The sequence below is a fragment of the Grampus griseus genome, assembly GCF_964374135.1.
Source record: "Grampus griseus genome assembly, chromosome: 2".
In the NCBI taxonomy this organism is placed as follows: Eukaryota; Metazoa; Chordata; class Mammalia; order Artiodactyla; family Delphinidae; genus Grampus; species Grampus griseus.
Window position 1 is genome coordinate 114965923 of NC_139018.1, and position 22968 is coordinate 114988890.

The following is a 22968-nucleotide window of genomic DNA, read 5'->3' on the forward strand; positions in this document are numbered from 1 at the left end:
CCCATGCTCATGACAAAGATGTTACATATTGTTCAGTGAAGAAAGCAGGTAATAAGCCTGGAATATGAGATTACATGAAATATGCACATGTCTGTTTGTCTGTATTTGCATAGAATGCTGTCTAGTCTGTTCACCAAAGTATAAGGAGTTGCTAATTTTGTGTAGTTAAGTTTTAGATGCCGAGAGTTTGTCTTTTTTTGTGAGCATGAATATATTTTTTATAAAAGCAAGGGGTTTAGCTGGTTTACCTATTCATACTAAGTGTTAGCTTCATACATTTTCTGTTTTTCAGATAAAACTTACATCTTAGGTTTTTTTCAGAGATAACCTTTGTAGGAGAGCATTTGATTTATCTGCTCTTTATATTTTGATCAGGGACAACTTCATATGAGTTCCCCTTTTATAATATGTTGACATTTTGATTGATAGCTTGACCAGTTCATTGACACATAACTGTAGTCAAAGTATTTATAAAAAGATATTTATCAGTCTTAGGAGAGTGATGTGGTTTGTTCTCATGAGTGATTTTCCAGAGATGTAGCAAATGCTTTGAACAAAGCCTGAACAAGACTTCCACTAAAAATATTGAGAATCTCTTGAGTATCGATTATTTTTAACTTGAGAACCTCCTGTTTATATATAAAGAACATTGTAGTTATTTAAACCTAGACTTAACAAGCTAATAAGTAAATTGATCAGATTCCATGTTAATATTTTTGCTGGTTATATTGATTTACAAATTGAAAGTTTTTCTATCTATTGCTTTTCCATTTAGAATATTAAGGTATTTCAGGAGGCCAAAGATCATGTCTTAACTGGATTAATGGTAGATATTGTGCTATTTACCACTGTCTTCTGTCAAGAAATTTACAGTTCAGTTGAAACTCTGTAGCTAGTACTTGCCATACCATGCTGTTGACATATTAGATGGTGAACTACTTCTATATATTTAGATACATATTTTATGAAAAAGCTAATGTATAGATTATTTGATACAAAAACTTTTAAAGATACATTTTTTGTTTCCTCCTTCTTCCCTTTTCCTATTAAAAACTATTTTAAAAGAATATTTAGAAAGCAAGTCTTTTGTAGAATGAGACACATGTAATAGTTTCATTTTTTAAATGATTTGTGGGATAAGGTATGCTTTATAGGTGGTTTACTTGCTAATATATTTAAACTGGTGTAACTAAAATTATTAATAAAATGAATTCATTGGTATAAAATATAGCCTAGCCTTCTGAAATACCATTACTCTTCATAAGGTCCCACTTAAGAGATAGTACAACTTTCATCCTTAGGTTTTAATTGTCGTGTTGTTAATATTACTAATAGCTTAACCTCTCATGATAGAAACAAACTAAACAGTGTCAAAATAGCAACAAAAGTTCAATCTGCTTTCATACACATATGCTTCTGTATGCTACAGTTTGTAGCCATACAGCTTATTTTTTCTGAGCAAGAAAGGTTATGGTCTTGGTTTAATTTACTTCATTGACTTTCCCTATAGAAAATCAGGTTTTTGGAGAGCTCTAACAGTGTGCTATTGCTGGGCTCTCATCCTTTCTGTTTAAATAATGCAGGTACTTTGATGGAAACCTGGAGAAGCTCTTTGCTGAGTGTCATGTAATTAATCCAAGTAAAAAGTCTCGAACACGCCAGATGAATACAAGGTCATCAGCACAGGATATGCCTTGTCAGATCTGCTACTTGAACTACCCTAACTCGGTGAGTATCTGGTAGTTTAAGGCTAGCACTGACTCTGTATTTCAGAGGGTAAATCAACTTTTCATTATTTAAATAAAGGAAGATCTGGGAGTCTGGGATTGTAGCAAAGCAGTAACCTATCAATATATTAAGGATAAAGAAAGGAAAAGAAAGAGTAAGAGCTTGTTCTCTCTCAGTCCTCCCCCATTTGCTGTGTGTGTGTGTGTGTGTGTGTGTGTGTGTGTGTGTGTGTGTGTGTGTGTGTGTCTGCGTTGGGTCTTCGTTGCTGCTGCTTGTGGGCCTTCTCTAGTTGCAGTGAGCGGGGGCTACTCTTCGTTGCAGTGCACGGGCTTCTCATTGTGGTGGCTTCTCTTGTTGCGGAGCACGGGCTCTAGGCACTTGGGCTCAGTAGTTGTGGCGCACGGGCTTAGTTGCTCCGCGGCATGTGGGATCTTCCCGAACCAGAACTCGAACCCATGTCCCCTGCATTGACAGAATTCTTAACCACTGCGCCACCAGGGGAGGCCCCCATTTACTTTTTAAAGCAGCAACTTGTCCAAGTTGTCATTACACACTTAAATCTTTTCCATTTTATATTACCACAGTGAGAGAATTGTGTAATAGGTAGGCAGCAAACAGAATTATTTTCCATCCAAATTAAAATAGATTTAAAACTAAGTTTTTAGAATAAATATCCAAAACACTTATAAAATGTCTTTAATGCTATTTCACTAGGGAGCTTTCAGGATTTTCATACAGATCCATTCTAATGGAGATTCTTTAGTACAAGTATTGCTCTTAAAAACCTATTGAATTTAGATGATTAACTTTGGGGTATCTAGTGAAGAAATTTTAGGCTTAAATAAACATAGTCTTCCTATGAAGGCACGTTATTAGTAACCATAGGAAAATTACATTTGTGGCCAAAAAAAGGGGTTTAGTTACTTGGAATTCACCTCTTAAGATGTTTCAGGATATCTAAGAATAATTTAATTATACAACAATTATAACTACCTTGTTCATATTCTCTAATAGTTAAGCAGCTTTTTCTAGTAATTAGTGTATACCAGGTCGTTGTCACCTATGTTATATATTTTTACATATTGAAGGTTTTTCATTGTTAATCTTAGAGTTTAACATGTGTAGCTCTAAAGGTTCCCATTTGAAGGAAATTAATTTGTTTACACATACAAGTGCTTAGAAAAGAAGTTTTAAAAGAAAGTTAATTATATTCTCTTAGAGAAATGGAAAATCAGAGTTAAAATAATTTAGTAGGTAAAATGCTTAATTGAATTTCCAAATTCTCAAGTTTTGATCACAGCTCTGACACTAGCTTTTTGGCTTTGGGTAGTAAATCATCTAATCTTGCTGGGCCTCAGTGTTTTTAATCTTTCAAATAAATTTAATAAGATATTCTTTCAAATCTCTATCAGCCTGAAACTACTATTTATTCATTTCCCTCTCCTTAAATCACAATCCTAACTTAAGTATTTAAAAAGAACAATCAGCACTCCTATTAAAAATACATTAATTTCATGTTTTGACCATTTTATCATCTTTCTTTAATATTGACATTTGTGTAGTGTCTACAGTTTATAAATGTTTCTGTGAGGTAATACTGAGACCCAAATAATTTGTCCCAGCTTATACAAGGTTTCCTTATTCCTTGGCATTTCCCTTGGCACTCTATTATAGCAGTTCCTCCTTAGTTTAAATCTTAAATGTAATTCGAGTACTGAAGCTAGCTGCTTGCAAATAACCCCTGTAACTTCCTCAGTGCCCTTGGTATTGGCAGTCTGAACAAATTAGAATTGAAAATCATGAGTAGATATTCGCAGTGTAAATTGTGCTTGCACTTGAACTGATAATGGAGAAACCACTATTTATTCATTCAATCATTCAACACACCAGGCACAATTCTAAGCGTTAGAAACAACGGAGAATAAAGGCATAATGCCTGCCTTAGATAATTTACAGGTTAGCTGGGCAGATAAGTAAAATGACATAGTCAGAAAAAATGGTAAGTGCTTTGATAGGGCATGATACTGTGGGAACATGTTGAAGAGACACCTAACCCAGTTTTGGATCAGGGAGAACTTCCCACAGACACTGACATTTGAACTAACCTCTGAAGGTGTGGTAGTTAGGTAAACTAGGAAATACAGAAGCCAAAGGAAGAGAATGCAGTTCCAAGAATGGTAAACAGTGCTAGCTTCAGAGAAAAGAATTGAAAGGTGAGTTTGGAATTAACAACAAGAAGTTGACTGATGATCCTGGAAAGTTATCAGTATTTTAAGTATTGTGGTAAGATGGGAAACCAAACTGCATGGGCCGAAGAATTATTGACTTGAAAGTAGTAAAGGAAGGGGAAGCAATAAATATAAACAGATTACTTTTTTAAAGGAAGTTTGGCTATGTAAATGACAGGAAAAGCAAACAGCAGCATGGGTTGGAAAGTAAGTTAAAGTGTTAAGGAAACCGTGTTAGGAAAAAGTAATCATGGTGAAACTAGGACTTCTTTTCTCACAGTTTTTAGGCTAATGAAGAAGGATAATTTTAACCTCTTCAGTTTTGCAAGTAAATGTCACCTGAGATTCTTCATTCATGCTTTATTAATTGGATGGATGATTTCTTTACTTACATTACTTGAATAACTCCCATGTTTCAGTTTCCACTACTCTCTTCAAACACTGATACTAGCCTTTTATTATTGTGTATCTTTGATACCTTTCCCCTAGAAAGCAACTTTGCTTTATTACAGTACCACATGAAAACAGATTTTAAGTAAATGCTTCTGACAGCTTAGTTTATAATACTTTGGAGTTAACTATTTTGGGTGGTCTCTTCTTTAAAAACAATTTCTTGAGATTTTGGAACACTCTTTAAGTTCAGAGATTCCTCCCCCATCCCTCTGCCCCCTTGTGTTGTGGCCAGTTCAGGGGGTTCCTGGTCCTGGCAACAGTTACTCACTTTATAATAATGTTCTTTTGAATCAAAGCGTAAGATTTAGCTCTACTAGGAAATATAGCTTGGGCTACCTTATTATTTTTATGAGATAAATAATTTGTATTTTCTAAGAATAAGGTATGTTAAATAGATAAAAGCAAAGTTGAAGATTGTGATGATTGTCCACCCTCGGCTTCCTCATTCCTGGGGCACTTCTGAATCTTTGTGCTCTATCTTCCTTTTTAACTCATTCCATTTTACAGATGAGGGAACTGGTGCCCTGATTATTTGCTCAGTTTTTATGAACAAAATGACTTTAAGTTTAGAGATTATATGGGCAACTTCTGATAGAAGAAAGATAATTCTTAATGTTCTTTTCTTCGACATTAGTTGCTATCTGTAAATGGTGGAGATAAATGAAACTTTTAAGAGTATGTATTTTTTCAGTTCTTTTTCTTCAGCACCATTAATTTCTGTTGTAGATAATATTTTATATATTTTTAGTGTATTTGTGGTCAGATATATTTATGATATAAACAGGGGTAAGTTTAACGAATAGATAATCTGATCCCCTGAATCAGGGAAAGACCCAGGGAGCCAAGTAGGTAAACACAAGGTAGTAAGGGAACAAATATATCAGAGGAGGAGGAAGGAAAGGGAACTAAGACAGGATGATACCCTGATATATCCATGATGATAAAACTCTTTTTTTAAAAAAGTTAATTTATTTTATTTTTGGCTGTGTTGGGTCTTCGTTGCTGCACACGGGCTTTCTCTAGTTGTAGCGAGCAGGGGCTACTGTGCGGGCTTCTCATTGTGGTGGCTTTTCTTGTTTCAGAGTACAGGCTCTAAGTGTGTGAGCTTCAGTAGTTGTGGCTCACGGGCTCAATAGTTGTGGCGCGCAGGCTCTAGAGCGCAGGCTCAGTAGTTGTGGCGCACGGGCTTAGTTGCTCCGGGGCATGTGGGATCTTCCCGGACCAGGGTTCGAACCCATGTCCCCTGCATTGGCAGGCGGATTCTTAACCACTGTGCCACCAGGGAAGCCTGATGACAAAACTATTGAGCACAATGAATATGTCTTTATACTACAGGTTAGTTTTTGCTTTATCTTTGGGCATGCGTGTGTGATTTATTTTTGTAATTTATCTTATTTAGTCTTGTTATCTATTTAATTAGAAAACTTATTGGGGGACTTCCTGGTGGTCTAGTGGTTAAGACTTTGCCTTCCAATGCAGGGGGTGCGGGTTTGAGCCCTGGTCAGGGAGCTAAGATCCCACATGCCTCCCAGCAAAAAAAAGCCAAAACATAAAACAGAAGCAATATTGTAACAAATTCAGTAAAGACTTTAAAAAATGGTCCACATCAAAAAAAACAAAGAAAAGTTATGGGAAAGGGAGGGGAAAAAAAGCTTTCTTTTTGTCTTTTTATCTTATCTTATAATGAGCCCTGGTGTAGAAGTCCCAGAAGTAAAGGTGTTACTTAAAGTGATCACTTACTAACCATTGTGACCTTTAATCTCTCAGTCTTTGAAAAACGAATAAAGCACATGAGGATGTGTATGTGTTCTTTTTTTTAAGGCCATTTTCTTTTTATTTATTTATTTTCGGTTGCGTTGGGTCTTCGTTGCTGCACACGGGCTTTTCTCTGGTTGTGGCGAGTGGGGGCTACTCTTTGTTGCGGTGCGCAGCTTCTCATTTTGGTGGCTTCTCCTGTTGTGGAGCACAGGCTCTAGGTGCATGGGCTTCAGTAGTTGTGGCTCACAGGCTCTAGAGTGCAGGCTCAGGGGTTATGGTGCACGGGCTTAGTTGCTCCGCGGCATGTGGGGTCTTCCACTACCAGGGCTTGAACCCATGTCCTGCTTTGGCAGGTGGATTCTTAACCACTGCGCTACCAGGGAAGCCCTGTGTGTGTGTTTTTAAGTCACTAGTAAAACATTTTAGAATTGCTGATACATGACTCTACTGTATTTGTCATTTACAGAATGCCCCTTCTCATTATAGTTTCAAAAATCACTCTCCTTTAGTAATCTGGCAACAGGTTAGTGCCAGATCTCCTTCACTACTGGGGAGTAATGAGAATAGATTCTTTTTATTGATTTCCCGGATCTTTTTTTTTTTTTTTTTTTTTTTTTTGCGGTACGTGGGCCTCTCACTGTTGTGGCCTCTCCCGTTGCGGAGCACGGGCTCCAGACGCACAGGCTCAGCGGCCATGGCTCACAGGCCTAGCCGCTCCGCGGCGTGTGGGATCTTCCCAGACCGGGGCACAAACCTGTGTCCCCTGCATCGGCAGGCGGACTCTCAACCACTGCGCCACCAGGGAAGCCCCCAGATCTTTTTTTTAATGGATGAGAATATTGATTTCCCAAATATTTATCTTCACTCATTTTGTGAATGAGTTAGAATCATTGTCAATCTCTGAATAGCACCATATTTTTAAAAATTAATTTATTATTTTTTTGGCTCCGTTGGGTCTTCGTTGCATGCAGGCTTTCTCTAGTTGCAGTGAGTGGGGGCTGTGCTTCATTGTGGTGTGTGGGCTTCTCATTGCAGTGGCTTCTCTTTTTGTGCGGCGTGGGCTCTAGGCATGCGGGCTTCAGTAGTTGCAGCATGTGGGCTCAGTAGTTGTGGTACATGGGCTTAGTTGCTCCGTGGCATGTGGGATCTTCCTGGACCAGGGATCGAACCCATGTCCCTTGCATTGACAGGTGGATTCTTAACCACTGTGCTACCAGGGAAGTCCCCATATATTTTTTTTTAAGATTTATTTATTGTTTATTTTAAATTTATTTTTAGCTGTGTTGGGTCTTAGTTGCGGCATGCGGGATCTTTTGTTGCAGAGCGTGGGCTTCTCTCTAGTTTTGGTGTGCAGGTTTTCTCTTCTCTAGTTGTGGTGTGCAGGCTCCAGGGTGTGTGGACTATATAGTTGTGGCACGCGGGTTCCAGAGCACATGGGCTCTGTAGTTTGCGGTACGCAGGCTCTCTAGTTGAGGCTCGCAAGCTCAGTAGTTGTGGCACGTGTGCTTAGTTCCCCGACGAGGGATTGAACCCGCGTCCCCTGCATTGTAAGGCGAATTCTTTACCACTGGACCACCGGGGAAGTCCCTGAATAGAACCATATATTTTTATTTTTATTTATTTATTTTTTTTGCAGTACGCGGGCCTCTCACTGCTGTGGCCTCTCCCGTTGCGGAGCACAGGCTCCGGACATGCAGGCTCAGTGGCCATGGCTCACGGGCCCAGCCGTTCCACGGCATGTGGGATCTTCTTGGACCGGGGCACAAACCCGTGTCCCCTGCATCGGCAGGCAGACTCTCAACCACTGCGCCACCAGGGAAGCCCTAGAACCATATTTTAACCTTGATATTTTATGTGATGTGTTCTGTAAAGCCAGTCTCAGGGCTCTGAAACATTTTCTTCCCTGGCTACTTTCCAGGTATTTTTTATATAGTTGATATGCTGTAATATTGTATCCTGACTATTTTCATCTATATCATAAGCAACATCAGAAATTTTGTAAGCATATTTCAAATAACAGCTAATTAGAAAATGTTATAGAATTTAAAATGCCACTATAAGAGCCACAGAATGAATAAAAGAGCTGGGAATAAACTTGGCAAGAAATATGGAAGATCTGTATGAAGAAAAGGAGAGATAAATGAATGCCATTTGTATTTGGAAAGAGGAATAATAATGAAATAAAGAAAAAGAATAGATTGATGGTGGTAGGGAGGGAACTAGTCCTACCAAATTCAGGAATAGGCAGTGCAGTGATTTCCCTGGTGGCACAGTTGATAGGGCTTTGCACTCCCAGTGCAGGGGGCCTGGGTTCGATCCCTGGTCAGGGAACTAGATTCCATATGCATGTCCCAGCTAAGAGTTTGCATGCCACAGCTAAGGAGCTTGCGAGCCGCAACTAGGACCCGGGGCAACCGAAAAAAAAGGAATAGGCAGTGCGGTGGAACAGGAGAGTCAAATATACATGAGGAGAATTTAGTATACAATAGAGGAGGCATTTCAGATAAGGTGGATTATTTAATAAATGGTTGATGGAACAACTTGGTAGCCATCTGGAAACTTCGATTCTTACGTAACTGCTTATATCTAAATTAATTTAGAAGCCATAGATTCTAAAACTAATACGTTTTGCCTCATATGGATACAGAGCTTCTGCATAGCAGCAAAATGTAAACATTGAAACCGGGAGAAAATATTTTCCACACTTATAAACAGCCAATTTTCTACATAAGTAAAATACCCCAGTAAATGATTTAGAAAAAAAGCTCAGAGGAAAAATGGGCAAAATAGGAGAAGAAATTTCACAGAAAAAGAAATATATAGCCTTAAATCTTCTTTCATATGTTTAAACTTCACTCATAAAAAGAAATTAAAATGAAAACTAATGGTAGTTACTTCATTTTCACCTGTTAGATTGGCAGAGATCAAGGAGTTGGATAATACACTGTTTTGACATGGGTCACCAAAGTTTTGACTTGGGTCAGCAAGGGTCACCAAGGTCATATTCCCACCAAGGTTCTCTTCTATAGTATAAATTGCAACAGCCCCTATGAACAAAGCTTTGTAATAATCAAATTCTAAATTTATACTGTTACTATTTCACTTGTACAAATTTTTTCTGATACACATTCACAATCACAAAGGTAATAATAATGAAGAAAACCAAGATGCAGAAGAAAGTTTGTGGTACTTTTACTGTGTGTGTACCTGTGTACATTAGAACATCTCTGGAAGAATATAATATGTAAGATATTGGAAATAGTGATTACTTCTGGGTAGAGAGGTAGAGGACAAGGTAGAGAAGGATGGGGATGAGGGAGACTTATTTTTCCAACATAAACTCATATTGTTAAATAATTGTCTTTAACATCAGCCTGTATTACTTATTTAAAAATAATTTGGTAGGGCTTCCCTGGTGGCGCAGTGGTTGAGAGTCTGCCTGCCGATGCAGGGGATGCGGGTTCGTGTCCTGGTCTGGGAGGATCCCACATGCCGCGGAGCGGCTGGGCCCGTGAGCCATGGCCGCTGAGCCTGTGCGTCTGGAGCCTATGCTCCGCAATGGGAGAGGCCACAACAGTAAGAAGCCCGTGTACCGCAAAAAAAAAAAAAAAAAAAAAAATTGGTAGTAAATATTGTAAAATATTCTTAACTAAAATATGATAACCATTGGACTTCTCTGGTGGTGCAGTGGTTAAGAATATGCCTGCCAATGCAGGGGACACAGGTTTAAGCCCTGGTCCGGGAAGATCCCACATGCTGCGGAGCAACTAAGCGTGTACCACAGGTACTGAGCCTGCGCTCTAGAGCCCATGAGCCACAACTACTGAGCCTGTGTTCTTTAACTACTGAAGCCTGTGCTCTGCAACAAGAGAAGGCACCACAAGGAGAAGCCCGCATACTGCAGTGAAGAGTAGCCCCTGCTCACTGCAACTAGAGAAAGCCCGCGCACAGCAGCGAAGACCCAACGCAGCCAAAAAAAAAAAGAAAGAAAATCTAAAAAAAAGAAAAAAAAAAGAATTAAAAAAATTAAAAAAAAATAAAGTATGATAACCATTATTTGTCTTTTGAAAATACAGTCCTCTAGACTCTCTTAATATTATTTAAAGTACCTGCTTTTAATATCCCATTATAGAAGATAGTAGTATCCTTCATTTAACCAGCCGTCAAACAGATAGTATTTCAAATCATATAAGTAGTATAAGATTAGACCAAAATGTTACTATTATTCAAATGTTACTATTATTCTGAGTAAATATTTTGGTTTCCATAGCATTTTATTTTCTAGGTTGGCCATGTTCCATGCAGCTCCATTAAGTGCTGTATTTGTGTCACATTTGAAAAATAACAGCTTTGGGAGCTCTCTGGCGGTCCAGTGGTTAGGACTTGGTGCTTTCACAGCCGTGGGCCAGGTTCAGTCCCTGGTTGGGGAACTAAGAATCCCACAAGCCACGTGGCATGGCCAAAAAATAAAAATAAAAAATAAAATAACAGCTTTATTAAGATGAATTCACATACCTTACAACTTGCCTATTTAAAGTGGTCTTCAGTCACAGAGTTGTTCAGCCATTACCACAATTAATTTTGGAACATTTTAGTAACCCCCCAAAGACCTGTTCCTTTTACAGTCACTTCTCATTCCTTCCTAAGCTTCCCAGCCCTGAGCAACCACAAATCTACTTTCTTTCTCTATGAATTTACATGTTATGGACATTTCATATAAGTGGAATCAAACAGTATGTGCTCTTTTGTGATTGGCTTATTTCACTTAGCATGTTTTCAAGGTTCGTCCACATTATAGTATGTATCAATACTTTGCTCCCTTTTATGGCTGAATTATATTCTGTTATTATTGATATTTCACATTTTGTCAGTTGATGGACATTAGAGTTGTTTCCACTTTTGGGTTATTGTTGATAATGCTGCTGTGAACATTTGTGTACAAGTTTTTATGTGGGATGTATGTTTTCATTTCTGTTGGGTATATACCTAGGAGTGGAGTTGCTGGATCATATGGTATATTTAATTTTTAATTTTTTTTTGCGGTACGCGGGCCTCACTGTTGTGGCCTCTCCTGTTGCGGAGCACAGGCTCCGGACGCGCAGGCTCAGCGGCCATGGCTCACGGGCCTAGCTGCTCCGTGGCATGTGGGATCTTCCCGGACCGGGGCACGAACCCGTGTCCCCTTCATCGGCAGGCGGACTCTCAACCACTGCGCCACCAGGGAAGCCCTCTGTTTAATTTTTTGAGAAAATGCCAGTGTTTTCCAAAGTTCCTGTAGCGTTTTACATTCCCACCAGCAGTGTATGAAAGTTCTGATTTCTCTACATGCTTGTCAATGCTTTTATTATGTCTTTTTGATTATAGCTGTCCTAGTGGGTGTGAAGTGATGTCTCACTGTGGCTTTGATTTACATTTCCCTGATGACTAAGGATATTGAGCATCTTTTCATATGCTTATTGGTACAAACTTGTTTTGTGCCTTTCCTAAACATTATAAATATCTACTGCAGATGCATTTCTCATTAATTAGGTGTTTTGTGTTCAATGAATTTGCATGTATAGATTTCACCACCTAGAAGTTCATTTTAGGAACCCATCTAGTCATGTCAAATTGGACATTTTGGCCACTGCAAGAAATGTGACCTAGTAGAGCCTTACTGAGTCACTATATATAGTGATTCTCCTGATAATGTATTTTCAAAGTCCATGTATTATTTTTGTTGCAGTATTTCACTGGCCTTGAATGTGGACATAAGTTTTGTATGCAGTGCTGGAGCGAATATTTAACTACCAAAATAATGGAAGAAGGCATGGGACAGGTAAAAATGCTAATTTGTTTCTGAGTTTTTCTTGAATTTCTTATAGTGTTTAGACCCTTACACAAATATAAACAGGTGAAGCATTCTGGGTTGTGAATTGCATGTGGACTTTTTTTCTAGATTAAAACAACTAAAAGATAATTGAGACTTTTTTCTATTTACAATGAGGCATTCCAGTTAAAGATCCAGTCCAGGTAGTATTTTCTCAGCAGGCATTAACATTTGTATTTATCAGGCTAAACTTGTTGAGAATTTTTGTCATATCTCTTGCTTTTGCCAGTCAAATTTTATATTGAAAAACCAGTTGTTTGGGTTAGCAGTTTTACTTACTTTATGGTGATACACATACACACACACGTTTTCTTTAATAGAAAGGGAGTGATTAAGGTCCTGTAAATGTTAAGGTATCCTCAGAACCTAGCAAAGTTCCTGGCAATGGTAAACATTCAGTAAATATTTGTTGAATGAAGACATAGTTTAAATTTTGATCTTTTTCAGACTATTTCGTGTCCTGCTCATGGTTGTGATATCTTAGTGGATGACAACACAGTTATGTAAGTACTTTTGATAGATTCTGCATGTTGAATATTGATTAGTTGGTTAAACCAAATTAATTTTCGCTCAACACCATAGAGGAGGTAAAATTTTTAGTGTCTGAAGAGACTTTCTAATCTATATTCCTTTGTAGTACACAAGCCTGTTTGTAACCTGGTTAAATGCCCAGGCAGTATTCTGGTAAAGTTGGCAGTACATGATAGCTAGATTTCAGTAAACCTTGTGGTTGGAGAATAGGATATGTCAGTGTGTCAGTTGATGTCTTCTGGGAAGCAGATGCCAAGACAAAGTTAAAAGGGAAGGCGATTTATTGTGGGATAGCATCTATGTAGGATAAAGAGGAGGAGGAGCACTAGACAGACCATGATACAGTTCTGACACTTGTTAAATGAGAGAAAGAAGGAAGGAGGATTCAATAGGAAGAGACTCAGACTATGTTGCAGCTGTGAGAGTCTCTGTTAACCCTGTGGGGAACTCCAGTGCATAGGTTTCCCACAGAGGAATACCTCAGTAAGCAGAAATGGCCAGGCCTTGGTACCATTGTCATGCTCAGTCTGTCACTGGGAGCTAACCAGGGGGGATGTGGCCTCAGCTGGAACACTGCTACAGATCCCAAAGACCCTGCAGCTGGAGGCTGTTGGCTATCTACTGGCCTTGTGAAATGTTCCCTTTTGAAGTAGAGAAAGAAACTTGAAGAAACAAGCATAGTTAGCTCCTATACATGGGGTAAAATCCCAGGTTGTTTAATTCCTGAGTCAGTGCTGTTTTCATGACCTCAGGCTACCTAATTGATTTCAGTCTAGGAAGATAAACATATGAGGGCCTAAATGATCCACAGTCAAATTGTATAATTAGTCCTGGATAATTGCCTATATAAAGGTATGTCTGTGTTTAAGCACTGGGATTTGAAGGTAATAAAAGTAAAGGCAGCCATGTGCTTTAGTGAGCAAATTTCTTAATCTAATGAAGCCATAAATTGGTTTAACCAGTACAGTTTATAAAGCCACTGATTCCACTTTGTTAATCCCAACCTACTTTGGTTTACTAGAATATATTTACTGTTGTTGTCAGCTTGTGTTAATACTGTTTCTATCTTTCAGTAAATCTTATTTCCATTATTGTTTTAAGCTAACAAACATAAACATGCATCATCTTAAAGTACCGCCATTCTTGCAGCCTTCTTTATCTTGTCCCCTGATACTTTAATTCTTTGTATTCTTTCATCAGTACATTTCATCAGCATAGGTCATTGTATCTTTTCATTCATTCCACAAACATTTACTGGGAACCTACTCATTAGCACATATACACAGGAGAACAACAAAAAAATTACGATATATTTCCTTTCTCTAAGAGGTTCATAATAATAAATAAATAAAATGCATAGTTTAAGTTTTATGTATAAATGTATATATAAAGTACATTTACAAAGAAGCAAATTACTCTACCTGAAGAATTTAGGGAAGCTTTACTTAGGGAGTAATATCAAAGAGTAAAATTTTGGGTTGAGGGAGTGGAGGGTAATATTAAAGAAGGGATGCCAATATTTTTTAAATAGTCCATGAACTTCTCTGTTATGTATTCTGTAGCAGCTAGAGCACAGAGTAGCAGATTACTAGAGATGAGGATGGAAAGAGTTTGACAGTTTATGATGAGTTTCATCATAGAAGGTTATTAGGACTGATAAGAAAGAATTTGGTAATATCTAATATGAGTGAGCATATAGTACAATGGGGAGTATACTGTTGGAACCTTTTTGTAACGCAGTTTGGTGATTTCTACAAATGTATATGCTCTTTGGCTTTTTGTTTAATAGTTTCATCACTTTGAATATGTCATTGTACTGCCTTCTTGCCTCCATTGTTTCTGATAAGTTAGCTATTAATTATATTTTTGTCCCCTGTTTGCTACTTTCAGGATTTGCTGTGTCTTTGGCTTAAAACAGTTTTGACTATGATATATCTAGATGTGGTTCTCCTTGTGCTTATCCTCTTTGGGGTTTCTTGAGCTCTTTGGATGTGCATGCTGGTGCACGTCCACATTTTACCTTAAATAGTTGTATGCTATATCTTCCATATTCTTTCTTTTAAATAAATAATTTCTTTCTTTTAGAATTTAAAAGGTTAATTAAATGAGAGAAAGTGCAGTTTTTCATGTTTAATCTTAAGATCTGGACTTCTCTGGTGGCGCACTGATTAAGACTCTGCCTGCCAATGCAGGGGACGTGGGTTCGAGCCCTTGTCCTGCAAGATACCACATGCCGCAGAGCAGCTAAGCTCTTGTGCCACAGCTACTGAGCCTGCCCTCTAGAGCCTGTGAGCCACAACTACGGAGCTTGTGTGCCAGAGCTACTGAAGCCCTCGCGCCTAGAGCCTGTGCTCCAGAACAAGAGAAGCCACCGCAATGAGAAGCTTGCACACCGCAATGAAGAGTAGCCCCCACTTGCTGCATCTAGAGAAAGACTGCGTGCAGCAATGAAGACCCAACATAACCAAAATAAATAAATAAATAAATTTATTTAAAAAAAAACTTAAGATCCATAACTGAAATATGCTTTTTTTTTTCTTAGTATGAAAGGAACTGAATCCTTCCCAGTGATGGATTATCAGTTTTTTAAAAATTTCCAACTTGAGAGATTTTAAAAATGGTTTCTTGTTTTAATTTGAATTAAACTCATTTGGAACTTGAAACTGAAACCTGATTCTTCCTGAAGACATATTACCCTTTAGCCCTCTCAATTTGAAGCTAGCGTGTTTTCCCCTGTGTATTTTATGGTCAAGAGGTAAAGTCATTGTTCCCCTTGGTCCCAAATGCTGTTTTCAGACCATTTCGCTTCTTCACTTTAAAATCCATAAATCCTTTGAGTCTTGTTGTCCAGCTGTATCATGGTCCTTTGTGCTTTTCTCTGCTTGACATCTTGGTCTGTCCCGTTTAATTATTTGTAGTGCTGTCACCTCAAGCACAATCTTTTCTTTCTCCCAAGGCTTGCTGTCATCCAGTGTGATTTCAGTGCCCATACGTGTAGTTCATTCTACACCCTAGCCCTGTAGTTCTACAAGTGTGGTCCCCCGACCAGCAGCATCAACATCACCTAGGAGCTTGTTAAGAGAATGCATATTTTCAGGCCCAGCTCCAGACTTACTGAATCAGAAACTCTGGGGACAGGGCCCAGCATTATGAATGACAAGCTGTCTTAGTATGGTTCTGATGCATACTTATGTTTGAAAACTCTTGCCATAGCCTTTCATTTCTGTGATCTACTCGTTTCCAGGAAAATCCCCTTCACCTTAGCCATGTACTCCTAAGGCCACCACCCTAGGCCTACTCTAGTTCTACTCTTACTTTACAAAATCACGTTTATCTGCCTTTTCCTAAAAGAGTGCTCCTTGGGGTCTGTCTGTCCCACTATTCTCACTCTATGCACTTTATACACTCTCCCTAGGCATACATTGGAAATTCCCAATTTTTTAAAAAAAATTTTATTTTATTTTTTTTGGCTGCATTGGGTCTTCGTTGCTGTGCACGGGCTTTCTCTAGTTGCGGGAGCAGGGGCTACTTTTTGTTGTGGCGTGCAGGCTTCTCATTGCAGTGGCTTCTCTTGCGTGCAGAGCACAGGCTCTGGGCGTTGGCTTCAGTGTTGTGGCACACAGACTCAGTAGTTGTGACTCGCAGGCTGTAGAGCACAGGCTCTGTAGTTGTGGCACATGGGCTCAGTTGCTCCATCGCATGTGGAATCTTCCCGGACCAGGACTCGAACCTGTGTCCCCTGCATTGGCAGGCAGATTCTTAACCACTGTGCCACCAGGGAAGCCCTGGAAATTCTCAAATTTATATCTCCAGATTAACACTCTTTTTTGATCTTGGGACCCATATATCCTAGTGCCTATCAGGCATCTTCATTTGTACATTACTCTGGCTTTATCTTGTCCAGCCCTCCTGCTACCTTTACCACCACCAGAATCATTCTTTTTGCTTCTCAGTATCATATAATGGCATCACTTGGTGTTAAAGATTTGCCTGAATGAGAAACCTTGGTGATATCTCTGATTCACTTTTCTCCTGCATTTTTCAGTCATCCTTCCACGAAATTCTGTAAATTCCACATCCTAATTACCTTTAAATCCATCCATTTCTCTCTGTTTCTACTGCCATTAACCTGATTCACGCCATCATCTTGTCTTAGCTGGGAATCTGCAACTAGCTCCTAAGTGGTTCCCTTATACCCAGTGTTACCACCTTCCAGTTCTTCTTCACAAATGGCTTTCGTTGTCCTATATTGCTTACCTATGCAACTTCATCTTTTGCCTCACCTTTTCTCACATTATTCTAGCCACGTAGAGCTTGGTTTCTTGAAAGTACTGTGCATTTTATTTGCATTTGGTTTGGTAGGATTTTTTTTACTTTTTTTTCCTACTGTCTCTTGACTTTGTTTCTTACAAGCAGTACTCGCTTTCTGTTTTACTCTTCAGTTCTCTTAATCTACTCATCATCTTAGTCATTCTTAACACCTCAGTTTAACTCATTTTAATTTTGGTTTGGATAGACATCCTATGTGTTCCTTAGCTCCTCCATATTTCCCTTACCCTGCACTTTTGTAAGTGCCTGTATCCTTGTCTGTATTCTTTCTTAGGCTGTAAGTTGACCCCAGGTACCCTATTTATGTTGACTGAATTCTTTTCTTATTTCCATTCAGGATGTGTGACTTTAACCTTGGTAAAATACTACACAGAAATTATTCACTGATCTTTCAGTGCTTCTTAGACTCACTTCTTAAGATTAGTGATTCATTGGATTCACCTTTTTACTCCTTCGCAATGGGTGTGTAATAGGCCCGTGTCTTTGAATAAGTAACTGGAAATATATTATTCTCCCTGCTTTCATAAGCATATGTTATCATTGCTAACTCCAGTGATTGATTTGTGCTATGATACCATAAGGGCTATTTGGCTAAGTGGGGCTCCCCTTCTTTGATGCTTTCATGAGATTAATTTAAACTATTTATCTAAATTATTTATCACTTGAGACTGAATAAATCTTTGTCTCTTTCTGTTCATACTAGTAGTTGGTTAGTGGTTTGTGGTTTTTTTTTTTTTTTGGCTGCACCGTGCAGCTTGTGGGATCTTAGTTCCCCGACCAGGGATTGCACCCATGCCACGGTAGGGACAGCCTATAATCCTAACCACTAGGCCACCAGTGAACTCACAGTAGGTTAGTTTTTTTATGTAGTTGTTTGGGGCCTAAATTTCTTTTTCTGTGTATAGCTTCTCTAGTAATCTTAGGGATGATAAAGGTAAACTTGTATCTGTTTAATCTTTAAAGACCTGCAAGTAATGTATTTAGTCACACCTTGACCAATCATTGTTATCATTAACACATATCTGGAATTGTGATGTTCTGATTCAACATCCTGCAGGATGTGTCTAAAAAATGGAATGGTTTATTTTCATATATGGGGGTTTTTAGAAACAGATAAGCAGAGATGATGACAGACACTCATTGCCACTCAGTTCTAGCAAAATTATTCCAGATGATTTTTTTTTAAAGCTTTAAGTGATACATAAGATTTTAAAAAATGAACTAAAAATAGAGTTACCATATGATTCAACAATCCCACTCCTGGGCCTATGTCCAGACAGAACTGTAATTCAAAAAGATACATGAACCCCTGTGTTCATAGTGCACTATTTACAATAGCCAAGACATGGAAACAACCTCAATGTCCGTCAACAGATGAATGGATAAAGAAGATGTTGTACATATATACAGTGGAATACTACTCAGCCATAAAAAAGAATGAAATAATGCCATTTCAAGCAACATGGATGGACCTAGAGATTATCATACTAAGTGAAGTAAGTCAGAAAGAGAAAGACAAATACCATATGATATGACTTATATGTGGAATCTAAAATATGACACAAATTAATGTATCTACCAAAGAGAAACAGACTTAGAGAACAGACTTGTGGTTGCCAAGGGGAGGGGGCATGGGGGAGGGATGGCTTGGGAGTCTGGGGTTAACAGATGCAAACTATTACATATAGAATGGATAAACAACAAGGTCCTACTATATAACGCAGGGAACTATATTCAATATCCTGTGATAAACTGTAATGGAAAGAATATAAAAAAATAATGTGTATATATATATATATATATATGTATATAACTGAATCACTTTGCTCTACAGCAGAAATTAACACAACATTGTAAGTCAAGTATACTTCAATTATAAAAAAAGATTTTTTAAAAATGTATCTTAGGATCTTGGTATTGATAATCCATACCTCTATTGGCTAATTCCTCACTTGTCTGAAAAGGGCAGAAATGTTCTTTTAAAAATAGATTGTCTTAAATTAGATAATATAACTTAAAAGCTATTCTTCGATAGTTATTTCCTGTTCCATCAACTTTAAGCAGTAAATCTTAACTACTTACTATGTAAGGTGAGGAAATTGCTGCCTCTGTGCTGTCATTCACCTTTAATCTCTTCTACCCCCTAATTTCTGTTAGATACATAATTACTTTATATTGTCAACTTTATACTTAAATCTATTCTGGAACAGTTTCTTTTATGTTTTGTCAGTAGGTTTAGTCACGAAATGGTAAGCCAGTGCTTTTATAATATTATAATTGTAAATATTACATAAAACCAAGTAATTGAATGGATCCAGAGCAAAGTAAATGTAGTCCTGTAAGTCTGTGCTGCTCCAAGAAGAATGAATATTCCAAGCATCCAAGTCAGACGATTATTTTTTACATTCTATCACATAGGCTTGTGAAGCTGTGTAGACCCTCAGATGATTTGTACCATCTGAGGCAAGAGACAAACTAAACTTTGATATGTGTATTAATCACAGTATAGTAGAGCATCTCGTCTTCTACAGTGGAAATACATCATTTTTATTTAATTATAATCAGTTCAATTTGCTGTGCATTGGTTTTTGTTTTTACTTTTTGAATTAAGTTCTAAAATAAATTCAATAAAGTGTGTAAAGTACATTTACTTTAGAAATATGTTTTATTAACCACCCAGATCAAGGTACAGAATTTTTCCAGTACCCAGAATATTCATCCTTGTGACCCTTCCCAGACAGTATCCATCTCACCCCCACTACCTATTCTGACTTCTGTCACCACCAGTTAATTTTACCTGTTTTTGAACCTCATTTAAATAGAATTGTGTAGCGTGTTCTTTTTCTGAGTGTGTATCGGCTTCAGTTAATGTAATGTGTTTCTTTGAGGTATGTGCATGTTGTTAAGTATATATGTATGTTTTTAGGTTTGTTTTGTTTTTGCTATGTAGTATTTCATTCTCCTGATAATAGATACTTGGAGTTTTTTTGGTTTGTTTGTTTGGTTTTGACTACTGTGAAAAAACTACAAAGAATATTCCAGAAGTGTCTGGGTAGATATGCACTGATTTCTTTTGGGTATATACTGAAGAGTGAGATTTTTAGCCTTACAATAGGTACTGCCAGAGTATCTACTTTTCCAGAGTAGTTGTACCTCCGCTTCTCCTAGTTATGTGTGACTGCTCTAGTCCTTGTTCACACTTGTATCACTAGTCTTTTCTAATTTTAGCCATTTTGGTGGGTATATAGGGATATCTCATGGTGGTTTTAATTTGCATTTCCTTGATGGGTGATGATGTCAGACACCTTTCCTTGGATATCCCTTTTTACGAAGCGCCCATTCAAGTCACTTTCTCATTATTAAAATTTTGTTATTTTGTCTATTTGTTAATTACTTTCTAAGAATTCTTAAAATATTCTCATATGAGTCTTTTGTTAGATATATGTATTACAACTATTTTCCCCAATGTGTGGCTTACCTTTATTCTCTCTGAATGATGTTTGGTGAACAGAAGTTTTTATTTTAATGGCATCTAATTCCTTATTTTCCCTCATTTATGATTATTGCTACTTACGAAATCTTTGCTTACCCCCAAGGTTGTATCTATTTTTAAGGCAGTCTACAGAGAGTTTATGGAGAATGCTTTGAAAACATGTGACTTTAAAGTTGTATGTCTCATGGTGGAGTAAATTAATGCTCCCCCCCCATCATTTCTCTACGATGAAACAGAAAAACACTACTTCAGTATTCTAAGTAGGAAATTAATCACAAATGTATAGAATACTGTCCGTTTTAAAATATATGCTTAAGGGATCAGAACTCAAGTTCACACTGAAAATAATTTCCTCGTCTCATTGAAATGCAAAATGAAATAATTTGTCAAGCTTTGGTAATTAATAAGGTAAAGTGTATATATATAGGGATTAAATTACTGATAATTATTAAACTTTTAATAATGTTTTTGAACTATAAATGTGAAGTTCCAGATTGAAGGGAAGCAGAGAAGGGTGTTGGAGGGCTGCGTGAAGCTGATTGTGTCAGGCCTAATAGGCCATTAAGGTTTTTGGCTTTTATTCTAAGATAGAGTCATGAGAGGATTTTGAGCAGAGGAATGACTTGGTCATAGAGGATTGCTCTGACTGCTCATATTAAAAAGAGACTAAGTGGGAGCAAGGAGATGGCGAGACTATTAAAACAGTCCAGAAGAGAAATGATGTTGGTTTGATCCAAGACTGTAGCCGAGGAGGTAGTGAGAAATGGTTGGATTTTGGATGTGTTTTCAAGGTAGAGTTAGAGTCAAACTCTGATAAAAGAAGGAGATGAGCCAGAGATGATTTTAAGATCATTTTGACCTTTGATTGTGATTACATGAATTCAGCTCATAGTATATGTTACATTTCTTTTTAATGACCAGAAATTTGAGCAGAGTTTTTTTATAAAGTTGTTAATCATCACATTGTCATAATCCTACAACCCAAAAAGCCTACCAGTAGGGGAAGATGGAACGTAATAGCAGCTTTTAAAAAGATTTATGAATTATTTTAATACATTGGAAAATGCCTATAATGTTAGTTTTAAAAAACTAAGATATGAAATAATATGTAGTGAATTTTCTATTTAAAATTATATATCATACATTTCTGTAGAAAAGAAGAGGAAAGAGTCTAGATTCATAAAAATCTTGAGTGGTTATTCCTCCTGAGCAATAGGGTTAAAGGTGATTTTTATTTCATTCTTTATACTTACCTATAATTGGTTTGTCAGGGGGAGAAAAAACCCTTTTTAAAGAAAAATATTTCATCATTAGTCCTAAATTGAAGCATAATATTGTTGACTTATTCAGGGTGCTATATAAGTATAAGACATATAAGTATTATATGTTTAGTGTAAGTATACTAAAGTACTGGGCATACTAAAAAAAAAAAAATCCTGTGTTTAAAGTTACCTGGTTTCAAAGCACAGCTCTCTAGTTATCTCATTTGTAAAAGCATAGAATTATCCCAAAACTCAAGGGCATTTAAATGCTTCTGACCCTGTGCTCAGAATGTATATATAGATGGCATTCAGTAAAAGTCTTTTTTTTTTTTACCTTGATAAAGAGCTGCCTTCTACGGTGAGAATTGGCATAATAGCTATTTTCAACATAAGTGATGGCAGCAGGACCTTGTGAAGATAATTAGCTTATTAATGGCCAGGTTGACACTTGCCTTCTTGAGAATGCTTATTCTCAAAGATGGGAGATCACTTTCTTTTTCTTCCCTATCACCAACTTAAGGCTTAGTCATTTTGGCCTAATAACTATGGCTGACCTTTATTCTCACCAGTTATGCTTAGGCTAGAATCATCTATAAGAAATCATTAGGGTTTGTCTCATCAGAGAAGCATTATGGGTAATAGAAGGAGTAAGATGTATTTGGAAATCAGGGATTCTGAATTTGAGTCTGTTTCTTAATTATTTTTTAATTGATGTGAATTTCATATAGCAATAGTCACCATTTTGACTAGTTTAAAGTACACAATTCAGTGTACCAAAAGAAATCCCATAACCACTAAACAGTCATTCCTCACTCCCTCCTCCCCCTAGACCCTGACAACCACTCATCAGTTTTCTGTCTGTATGGATTTGCTTATTCTGGACATTTCATTAAAATGGAGTCATACAGTATGTGATCTTTTGTGTTTGGCTTCTGTCACTTAACATAATGTTTTCAAGGTTCATCCATGTGGTAGCATGTATAAGGATGCCGTTCCTTTTTATGGCTAAATAATATTCCATTATATGGATATTCCATATTTCTCTATTCCTCAGTTCTTGGACATTTGAGTTATTTATACTTTTTGTGGAAACATTTGTGTTATTTGAACATTTGTACGCAAGACTTTTATTGAACACACGTTTTCGATTCCTTGGAGTGAAATTGCTGGGTCATATGGTAATTCTGTGTTTAAGTTTTTGAGGAACTGCCAAGTGCACTAATCATTTTTATACCTCATTTTCAACATCTGCAAGATGTGGAGGTTTACTCATTTTAAAAATCCTTATTAAACACAGACCAGGCACTGTACTGAACA

At 37.5% G+C, this 22968-nt stretch overlaps 1 protein-coding gene across 1 annotated transcript in view; it reads left to right on the forward strand.

The window, feature by feature from the left end:
* ARIH1 (ariadne RBR E3 ubiquitin protein ligase 1) overlaps positions 1 to 22968 on the forward strand; it is a 126753-nt gene that overhangs the window by 67549 nt on the left and 36236 nt on the right. The window contains exons 3-5 of the mRNA XM_082649199.1: positions 1584 to 1728; positions 11893 to 11985; positions 12484 to 12539. Coding sequence (XP_082505325.1) covers positions 1584 to 1728; positions 11893 to 11985; positions 12484 to 12539 — 294 coding nt within the window. The remainder of the gene's footprint in view (positions 1 to 1583; positions 1729 to 11892; positions 11986 to 12483; positions 12540 to 22968) is intronic.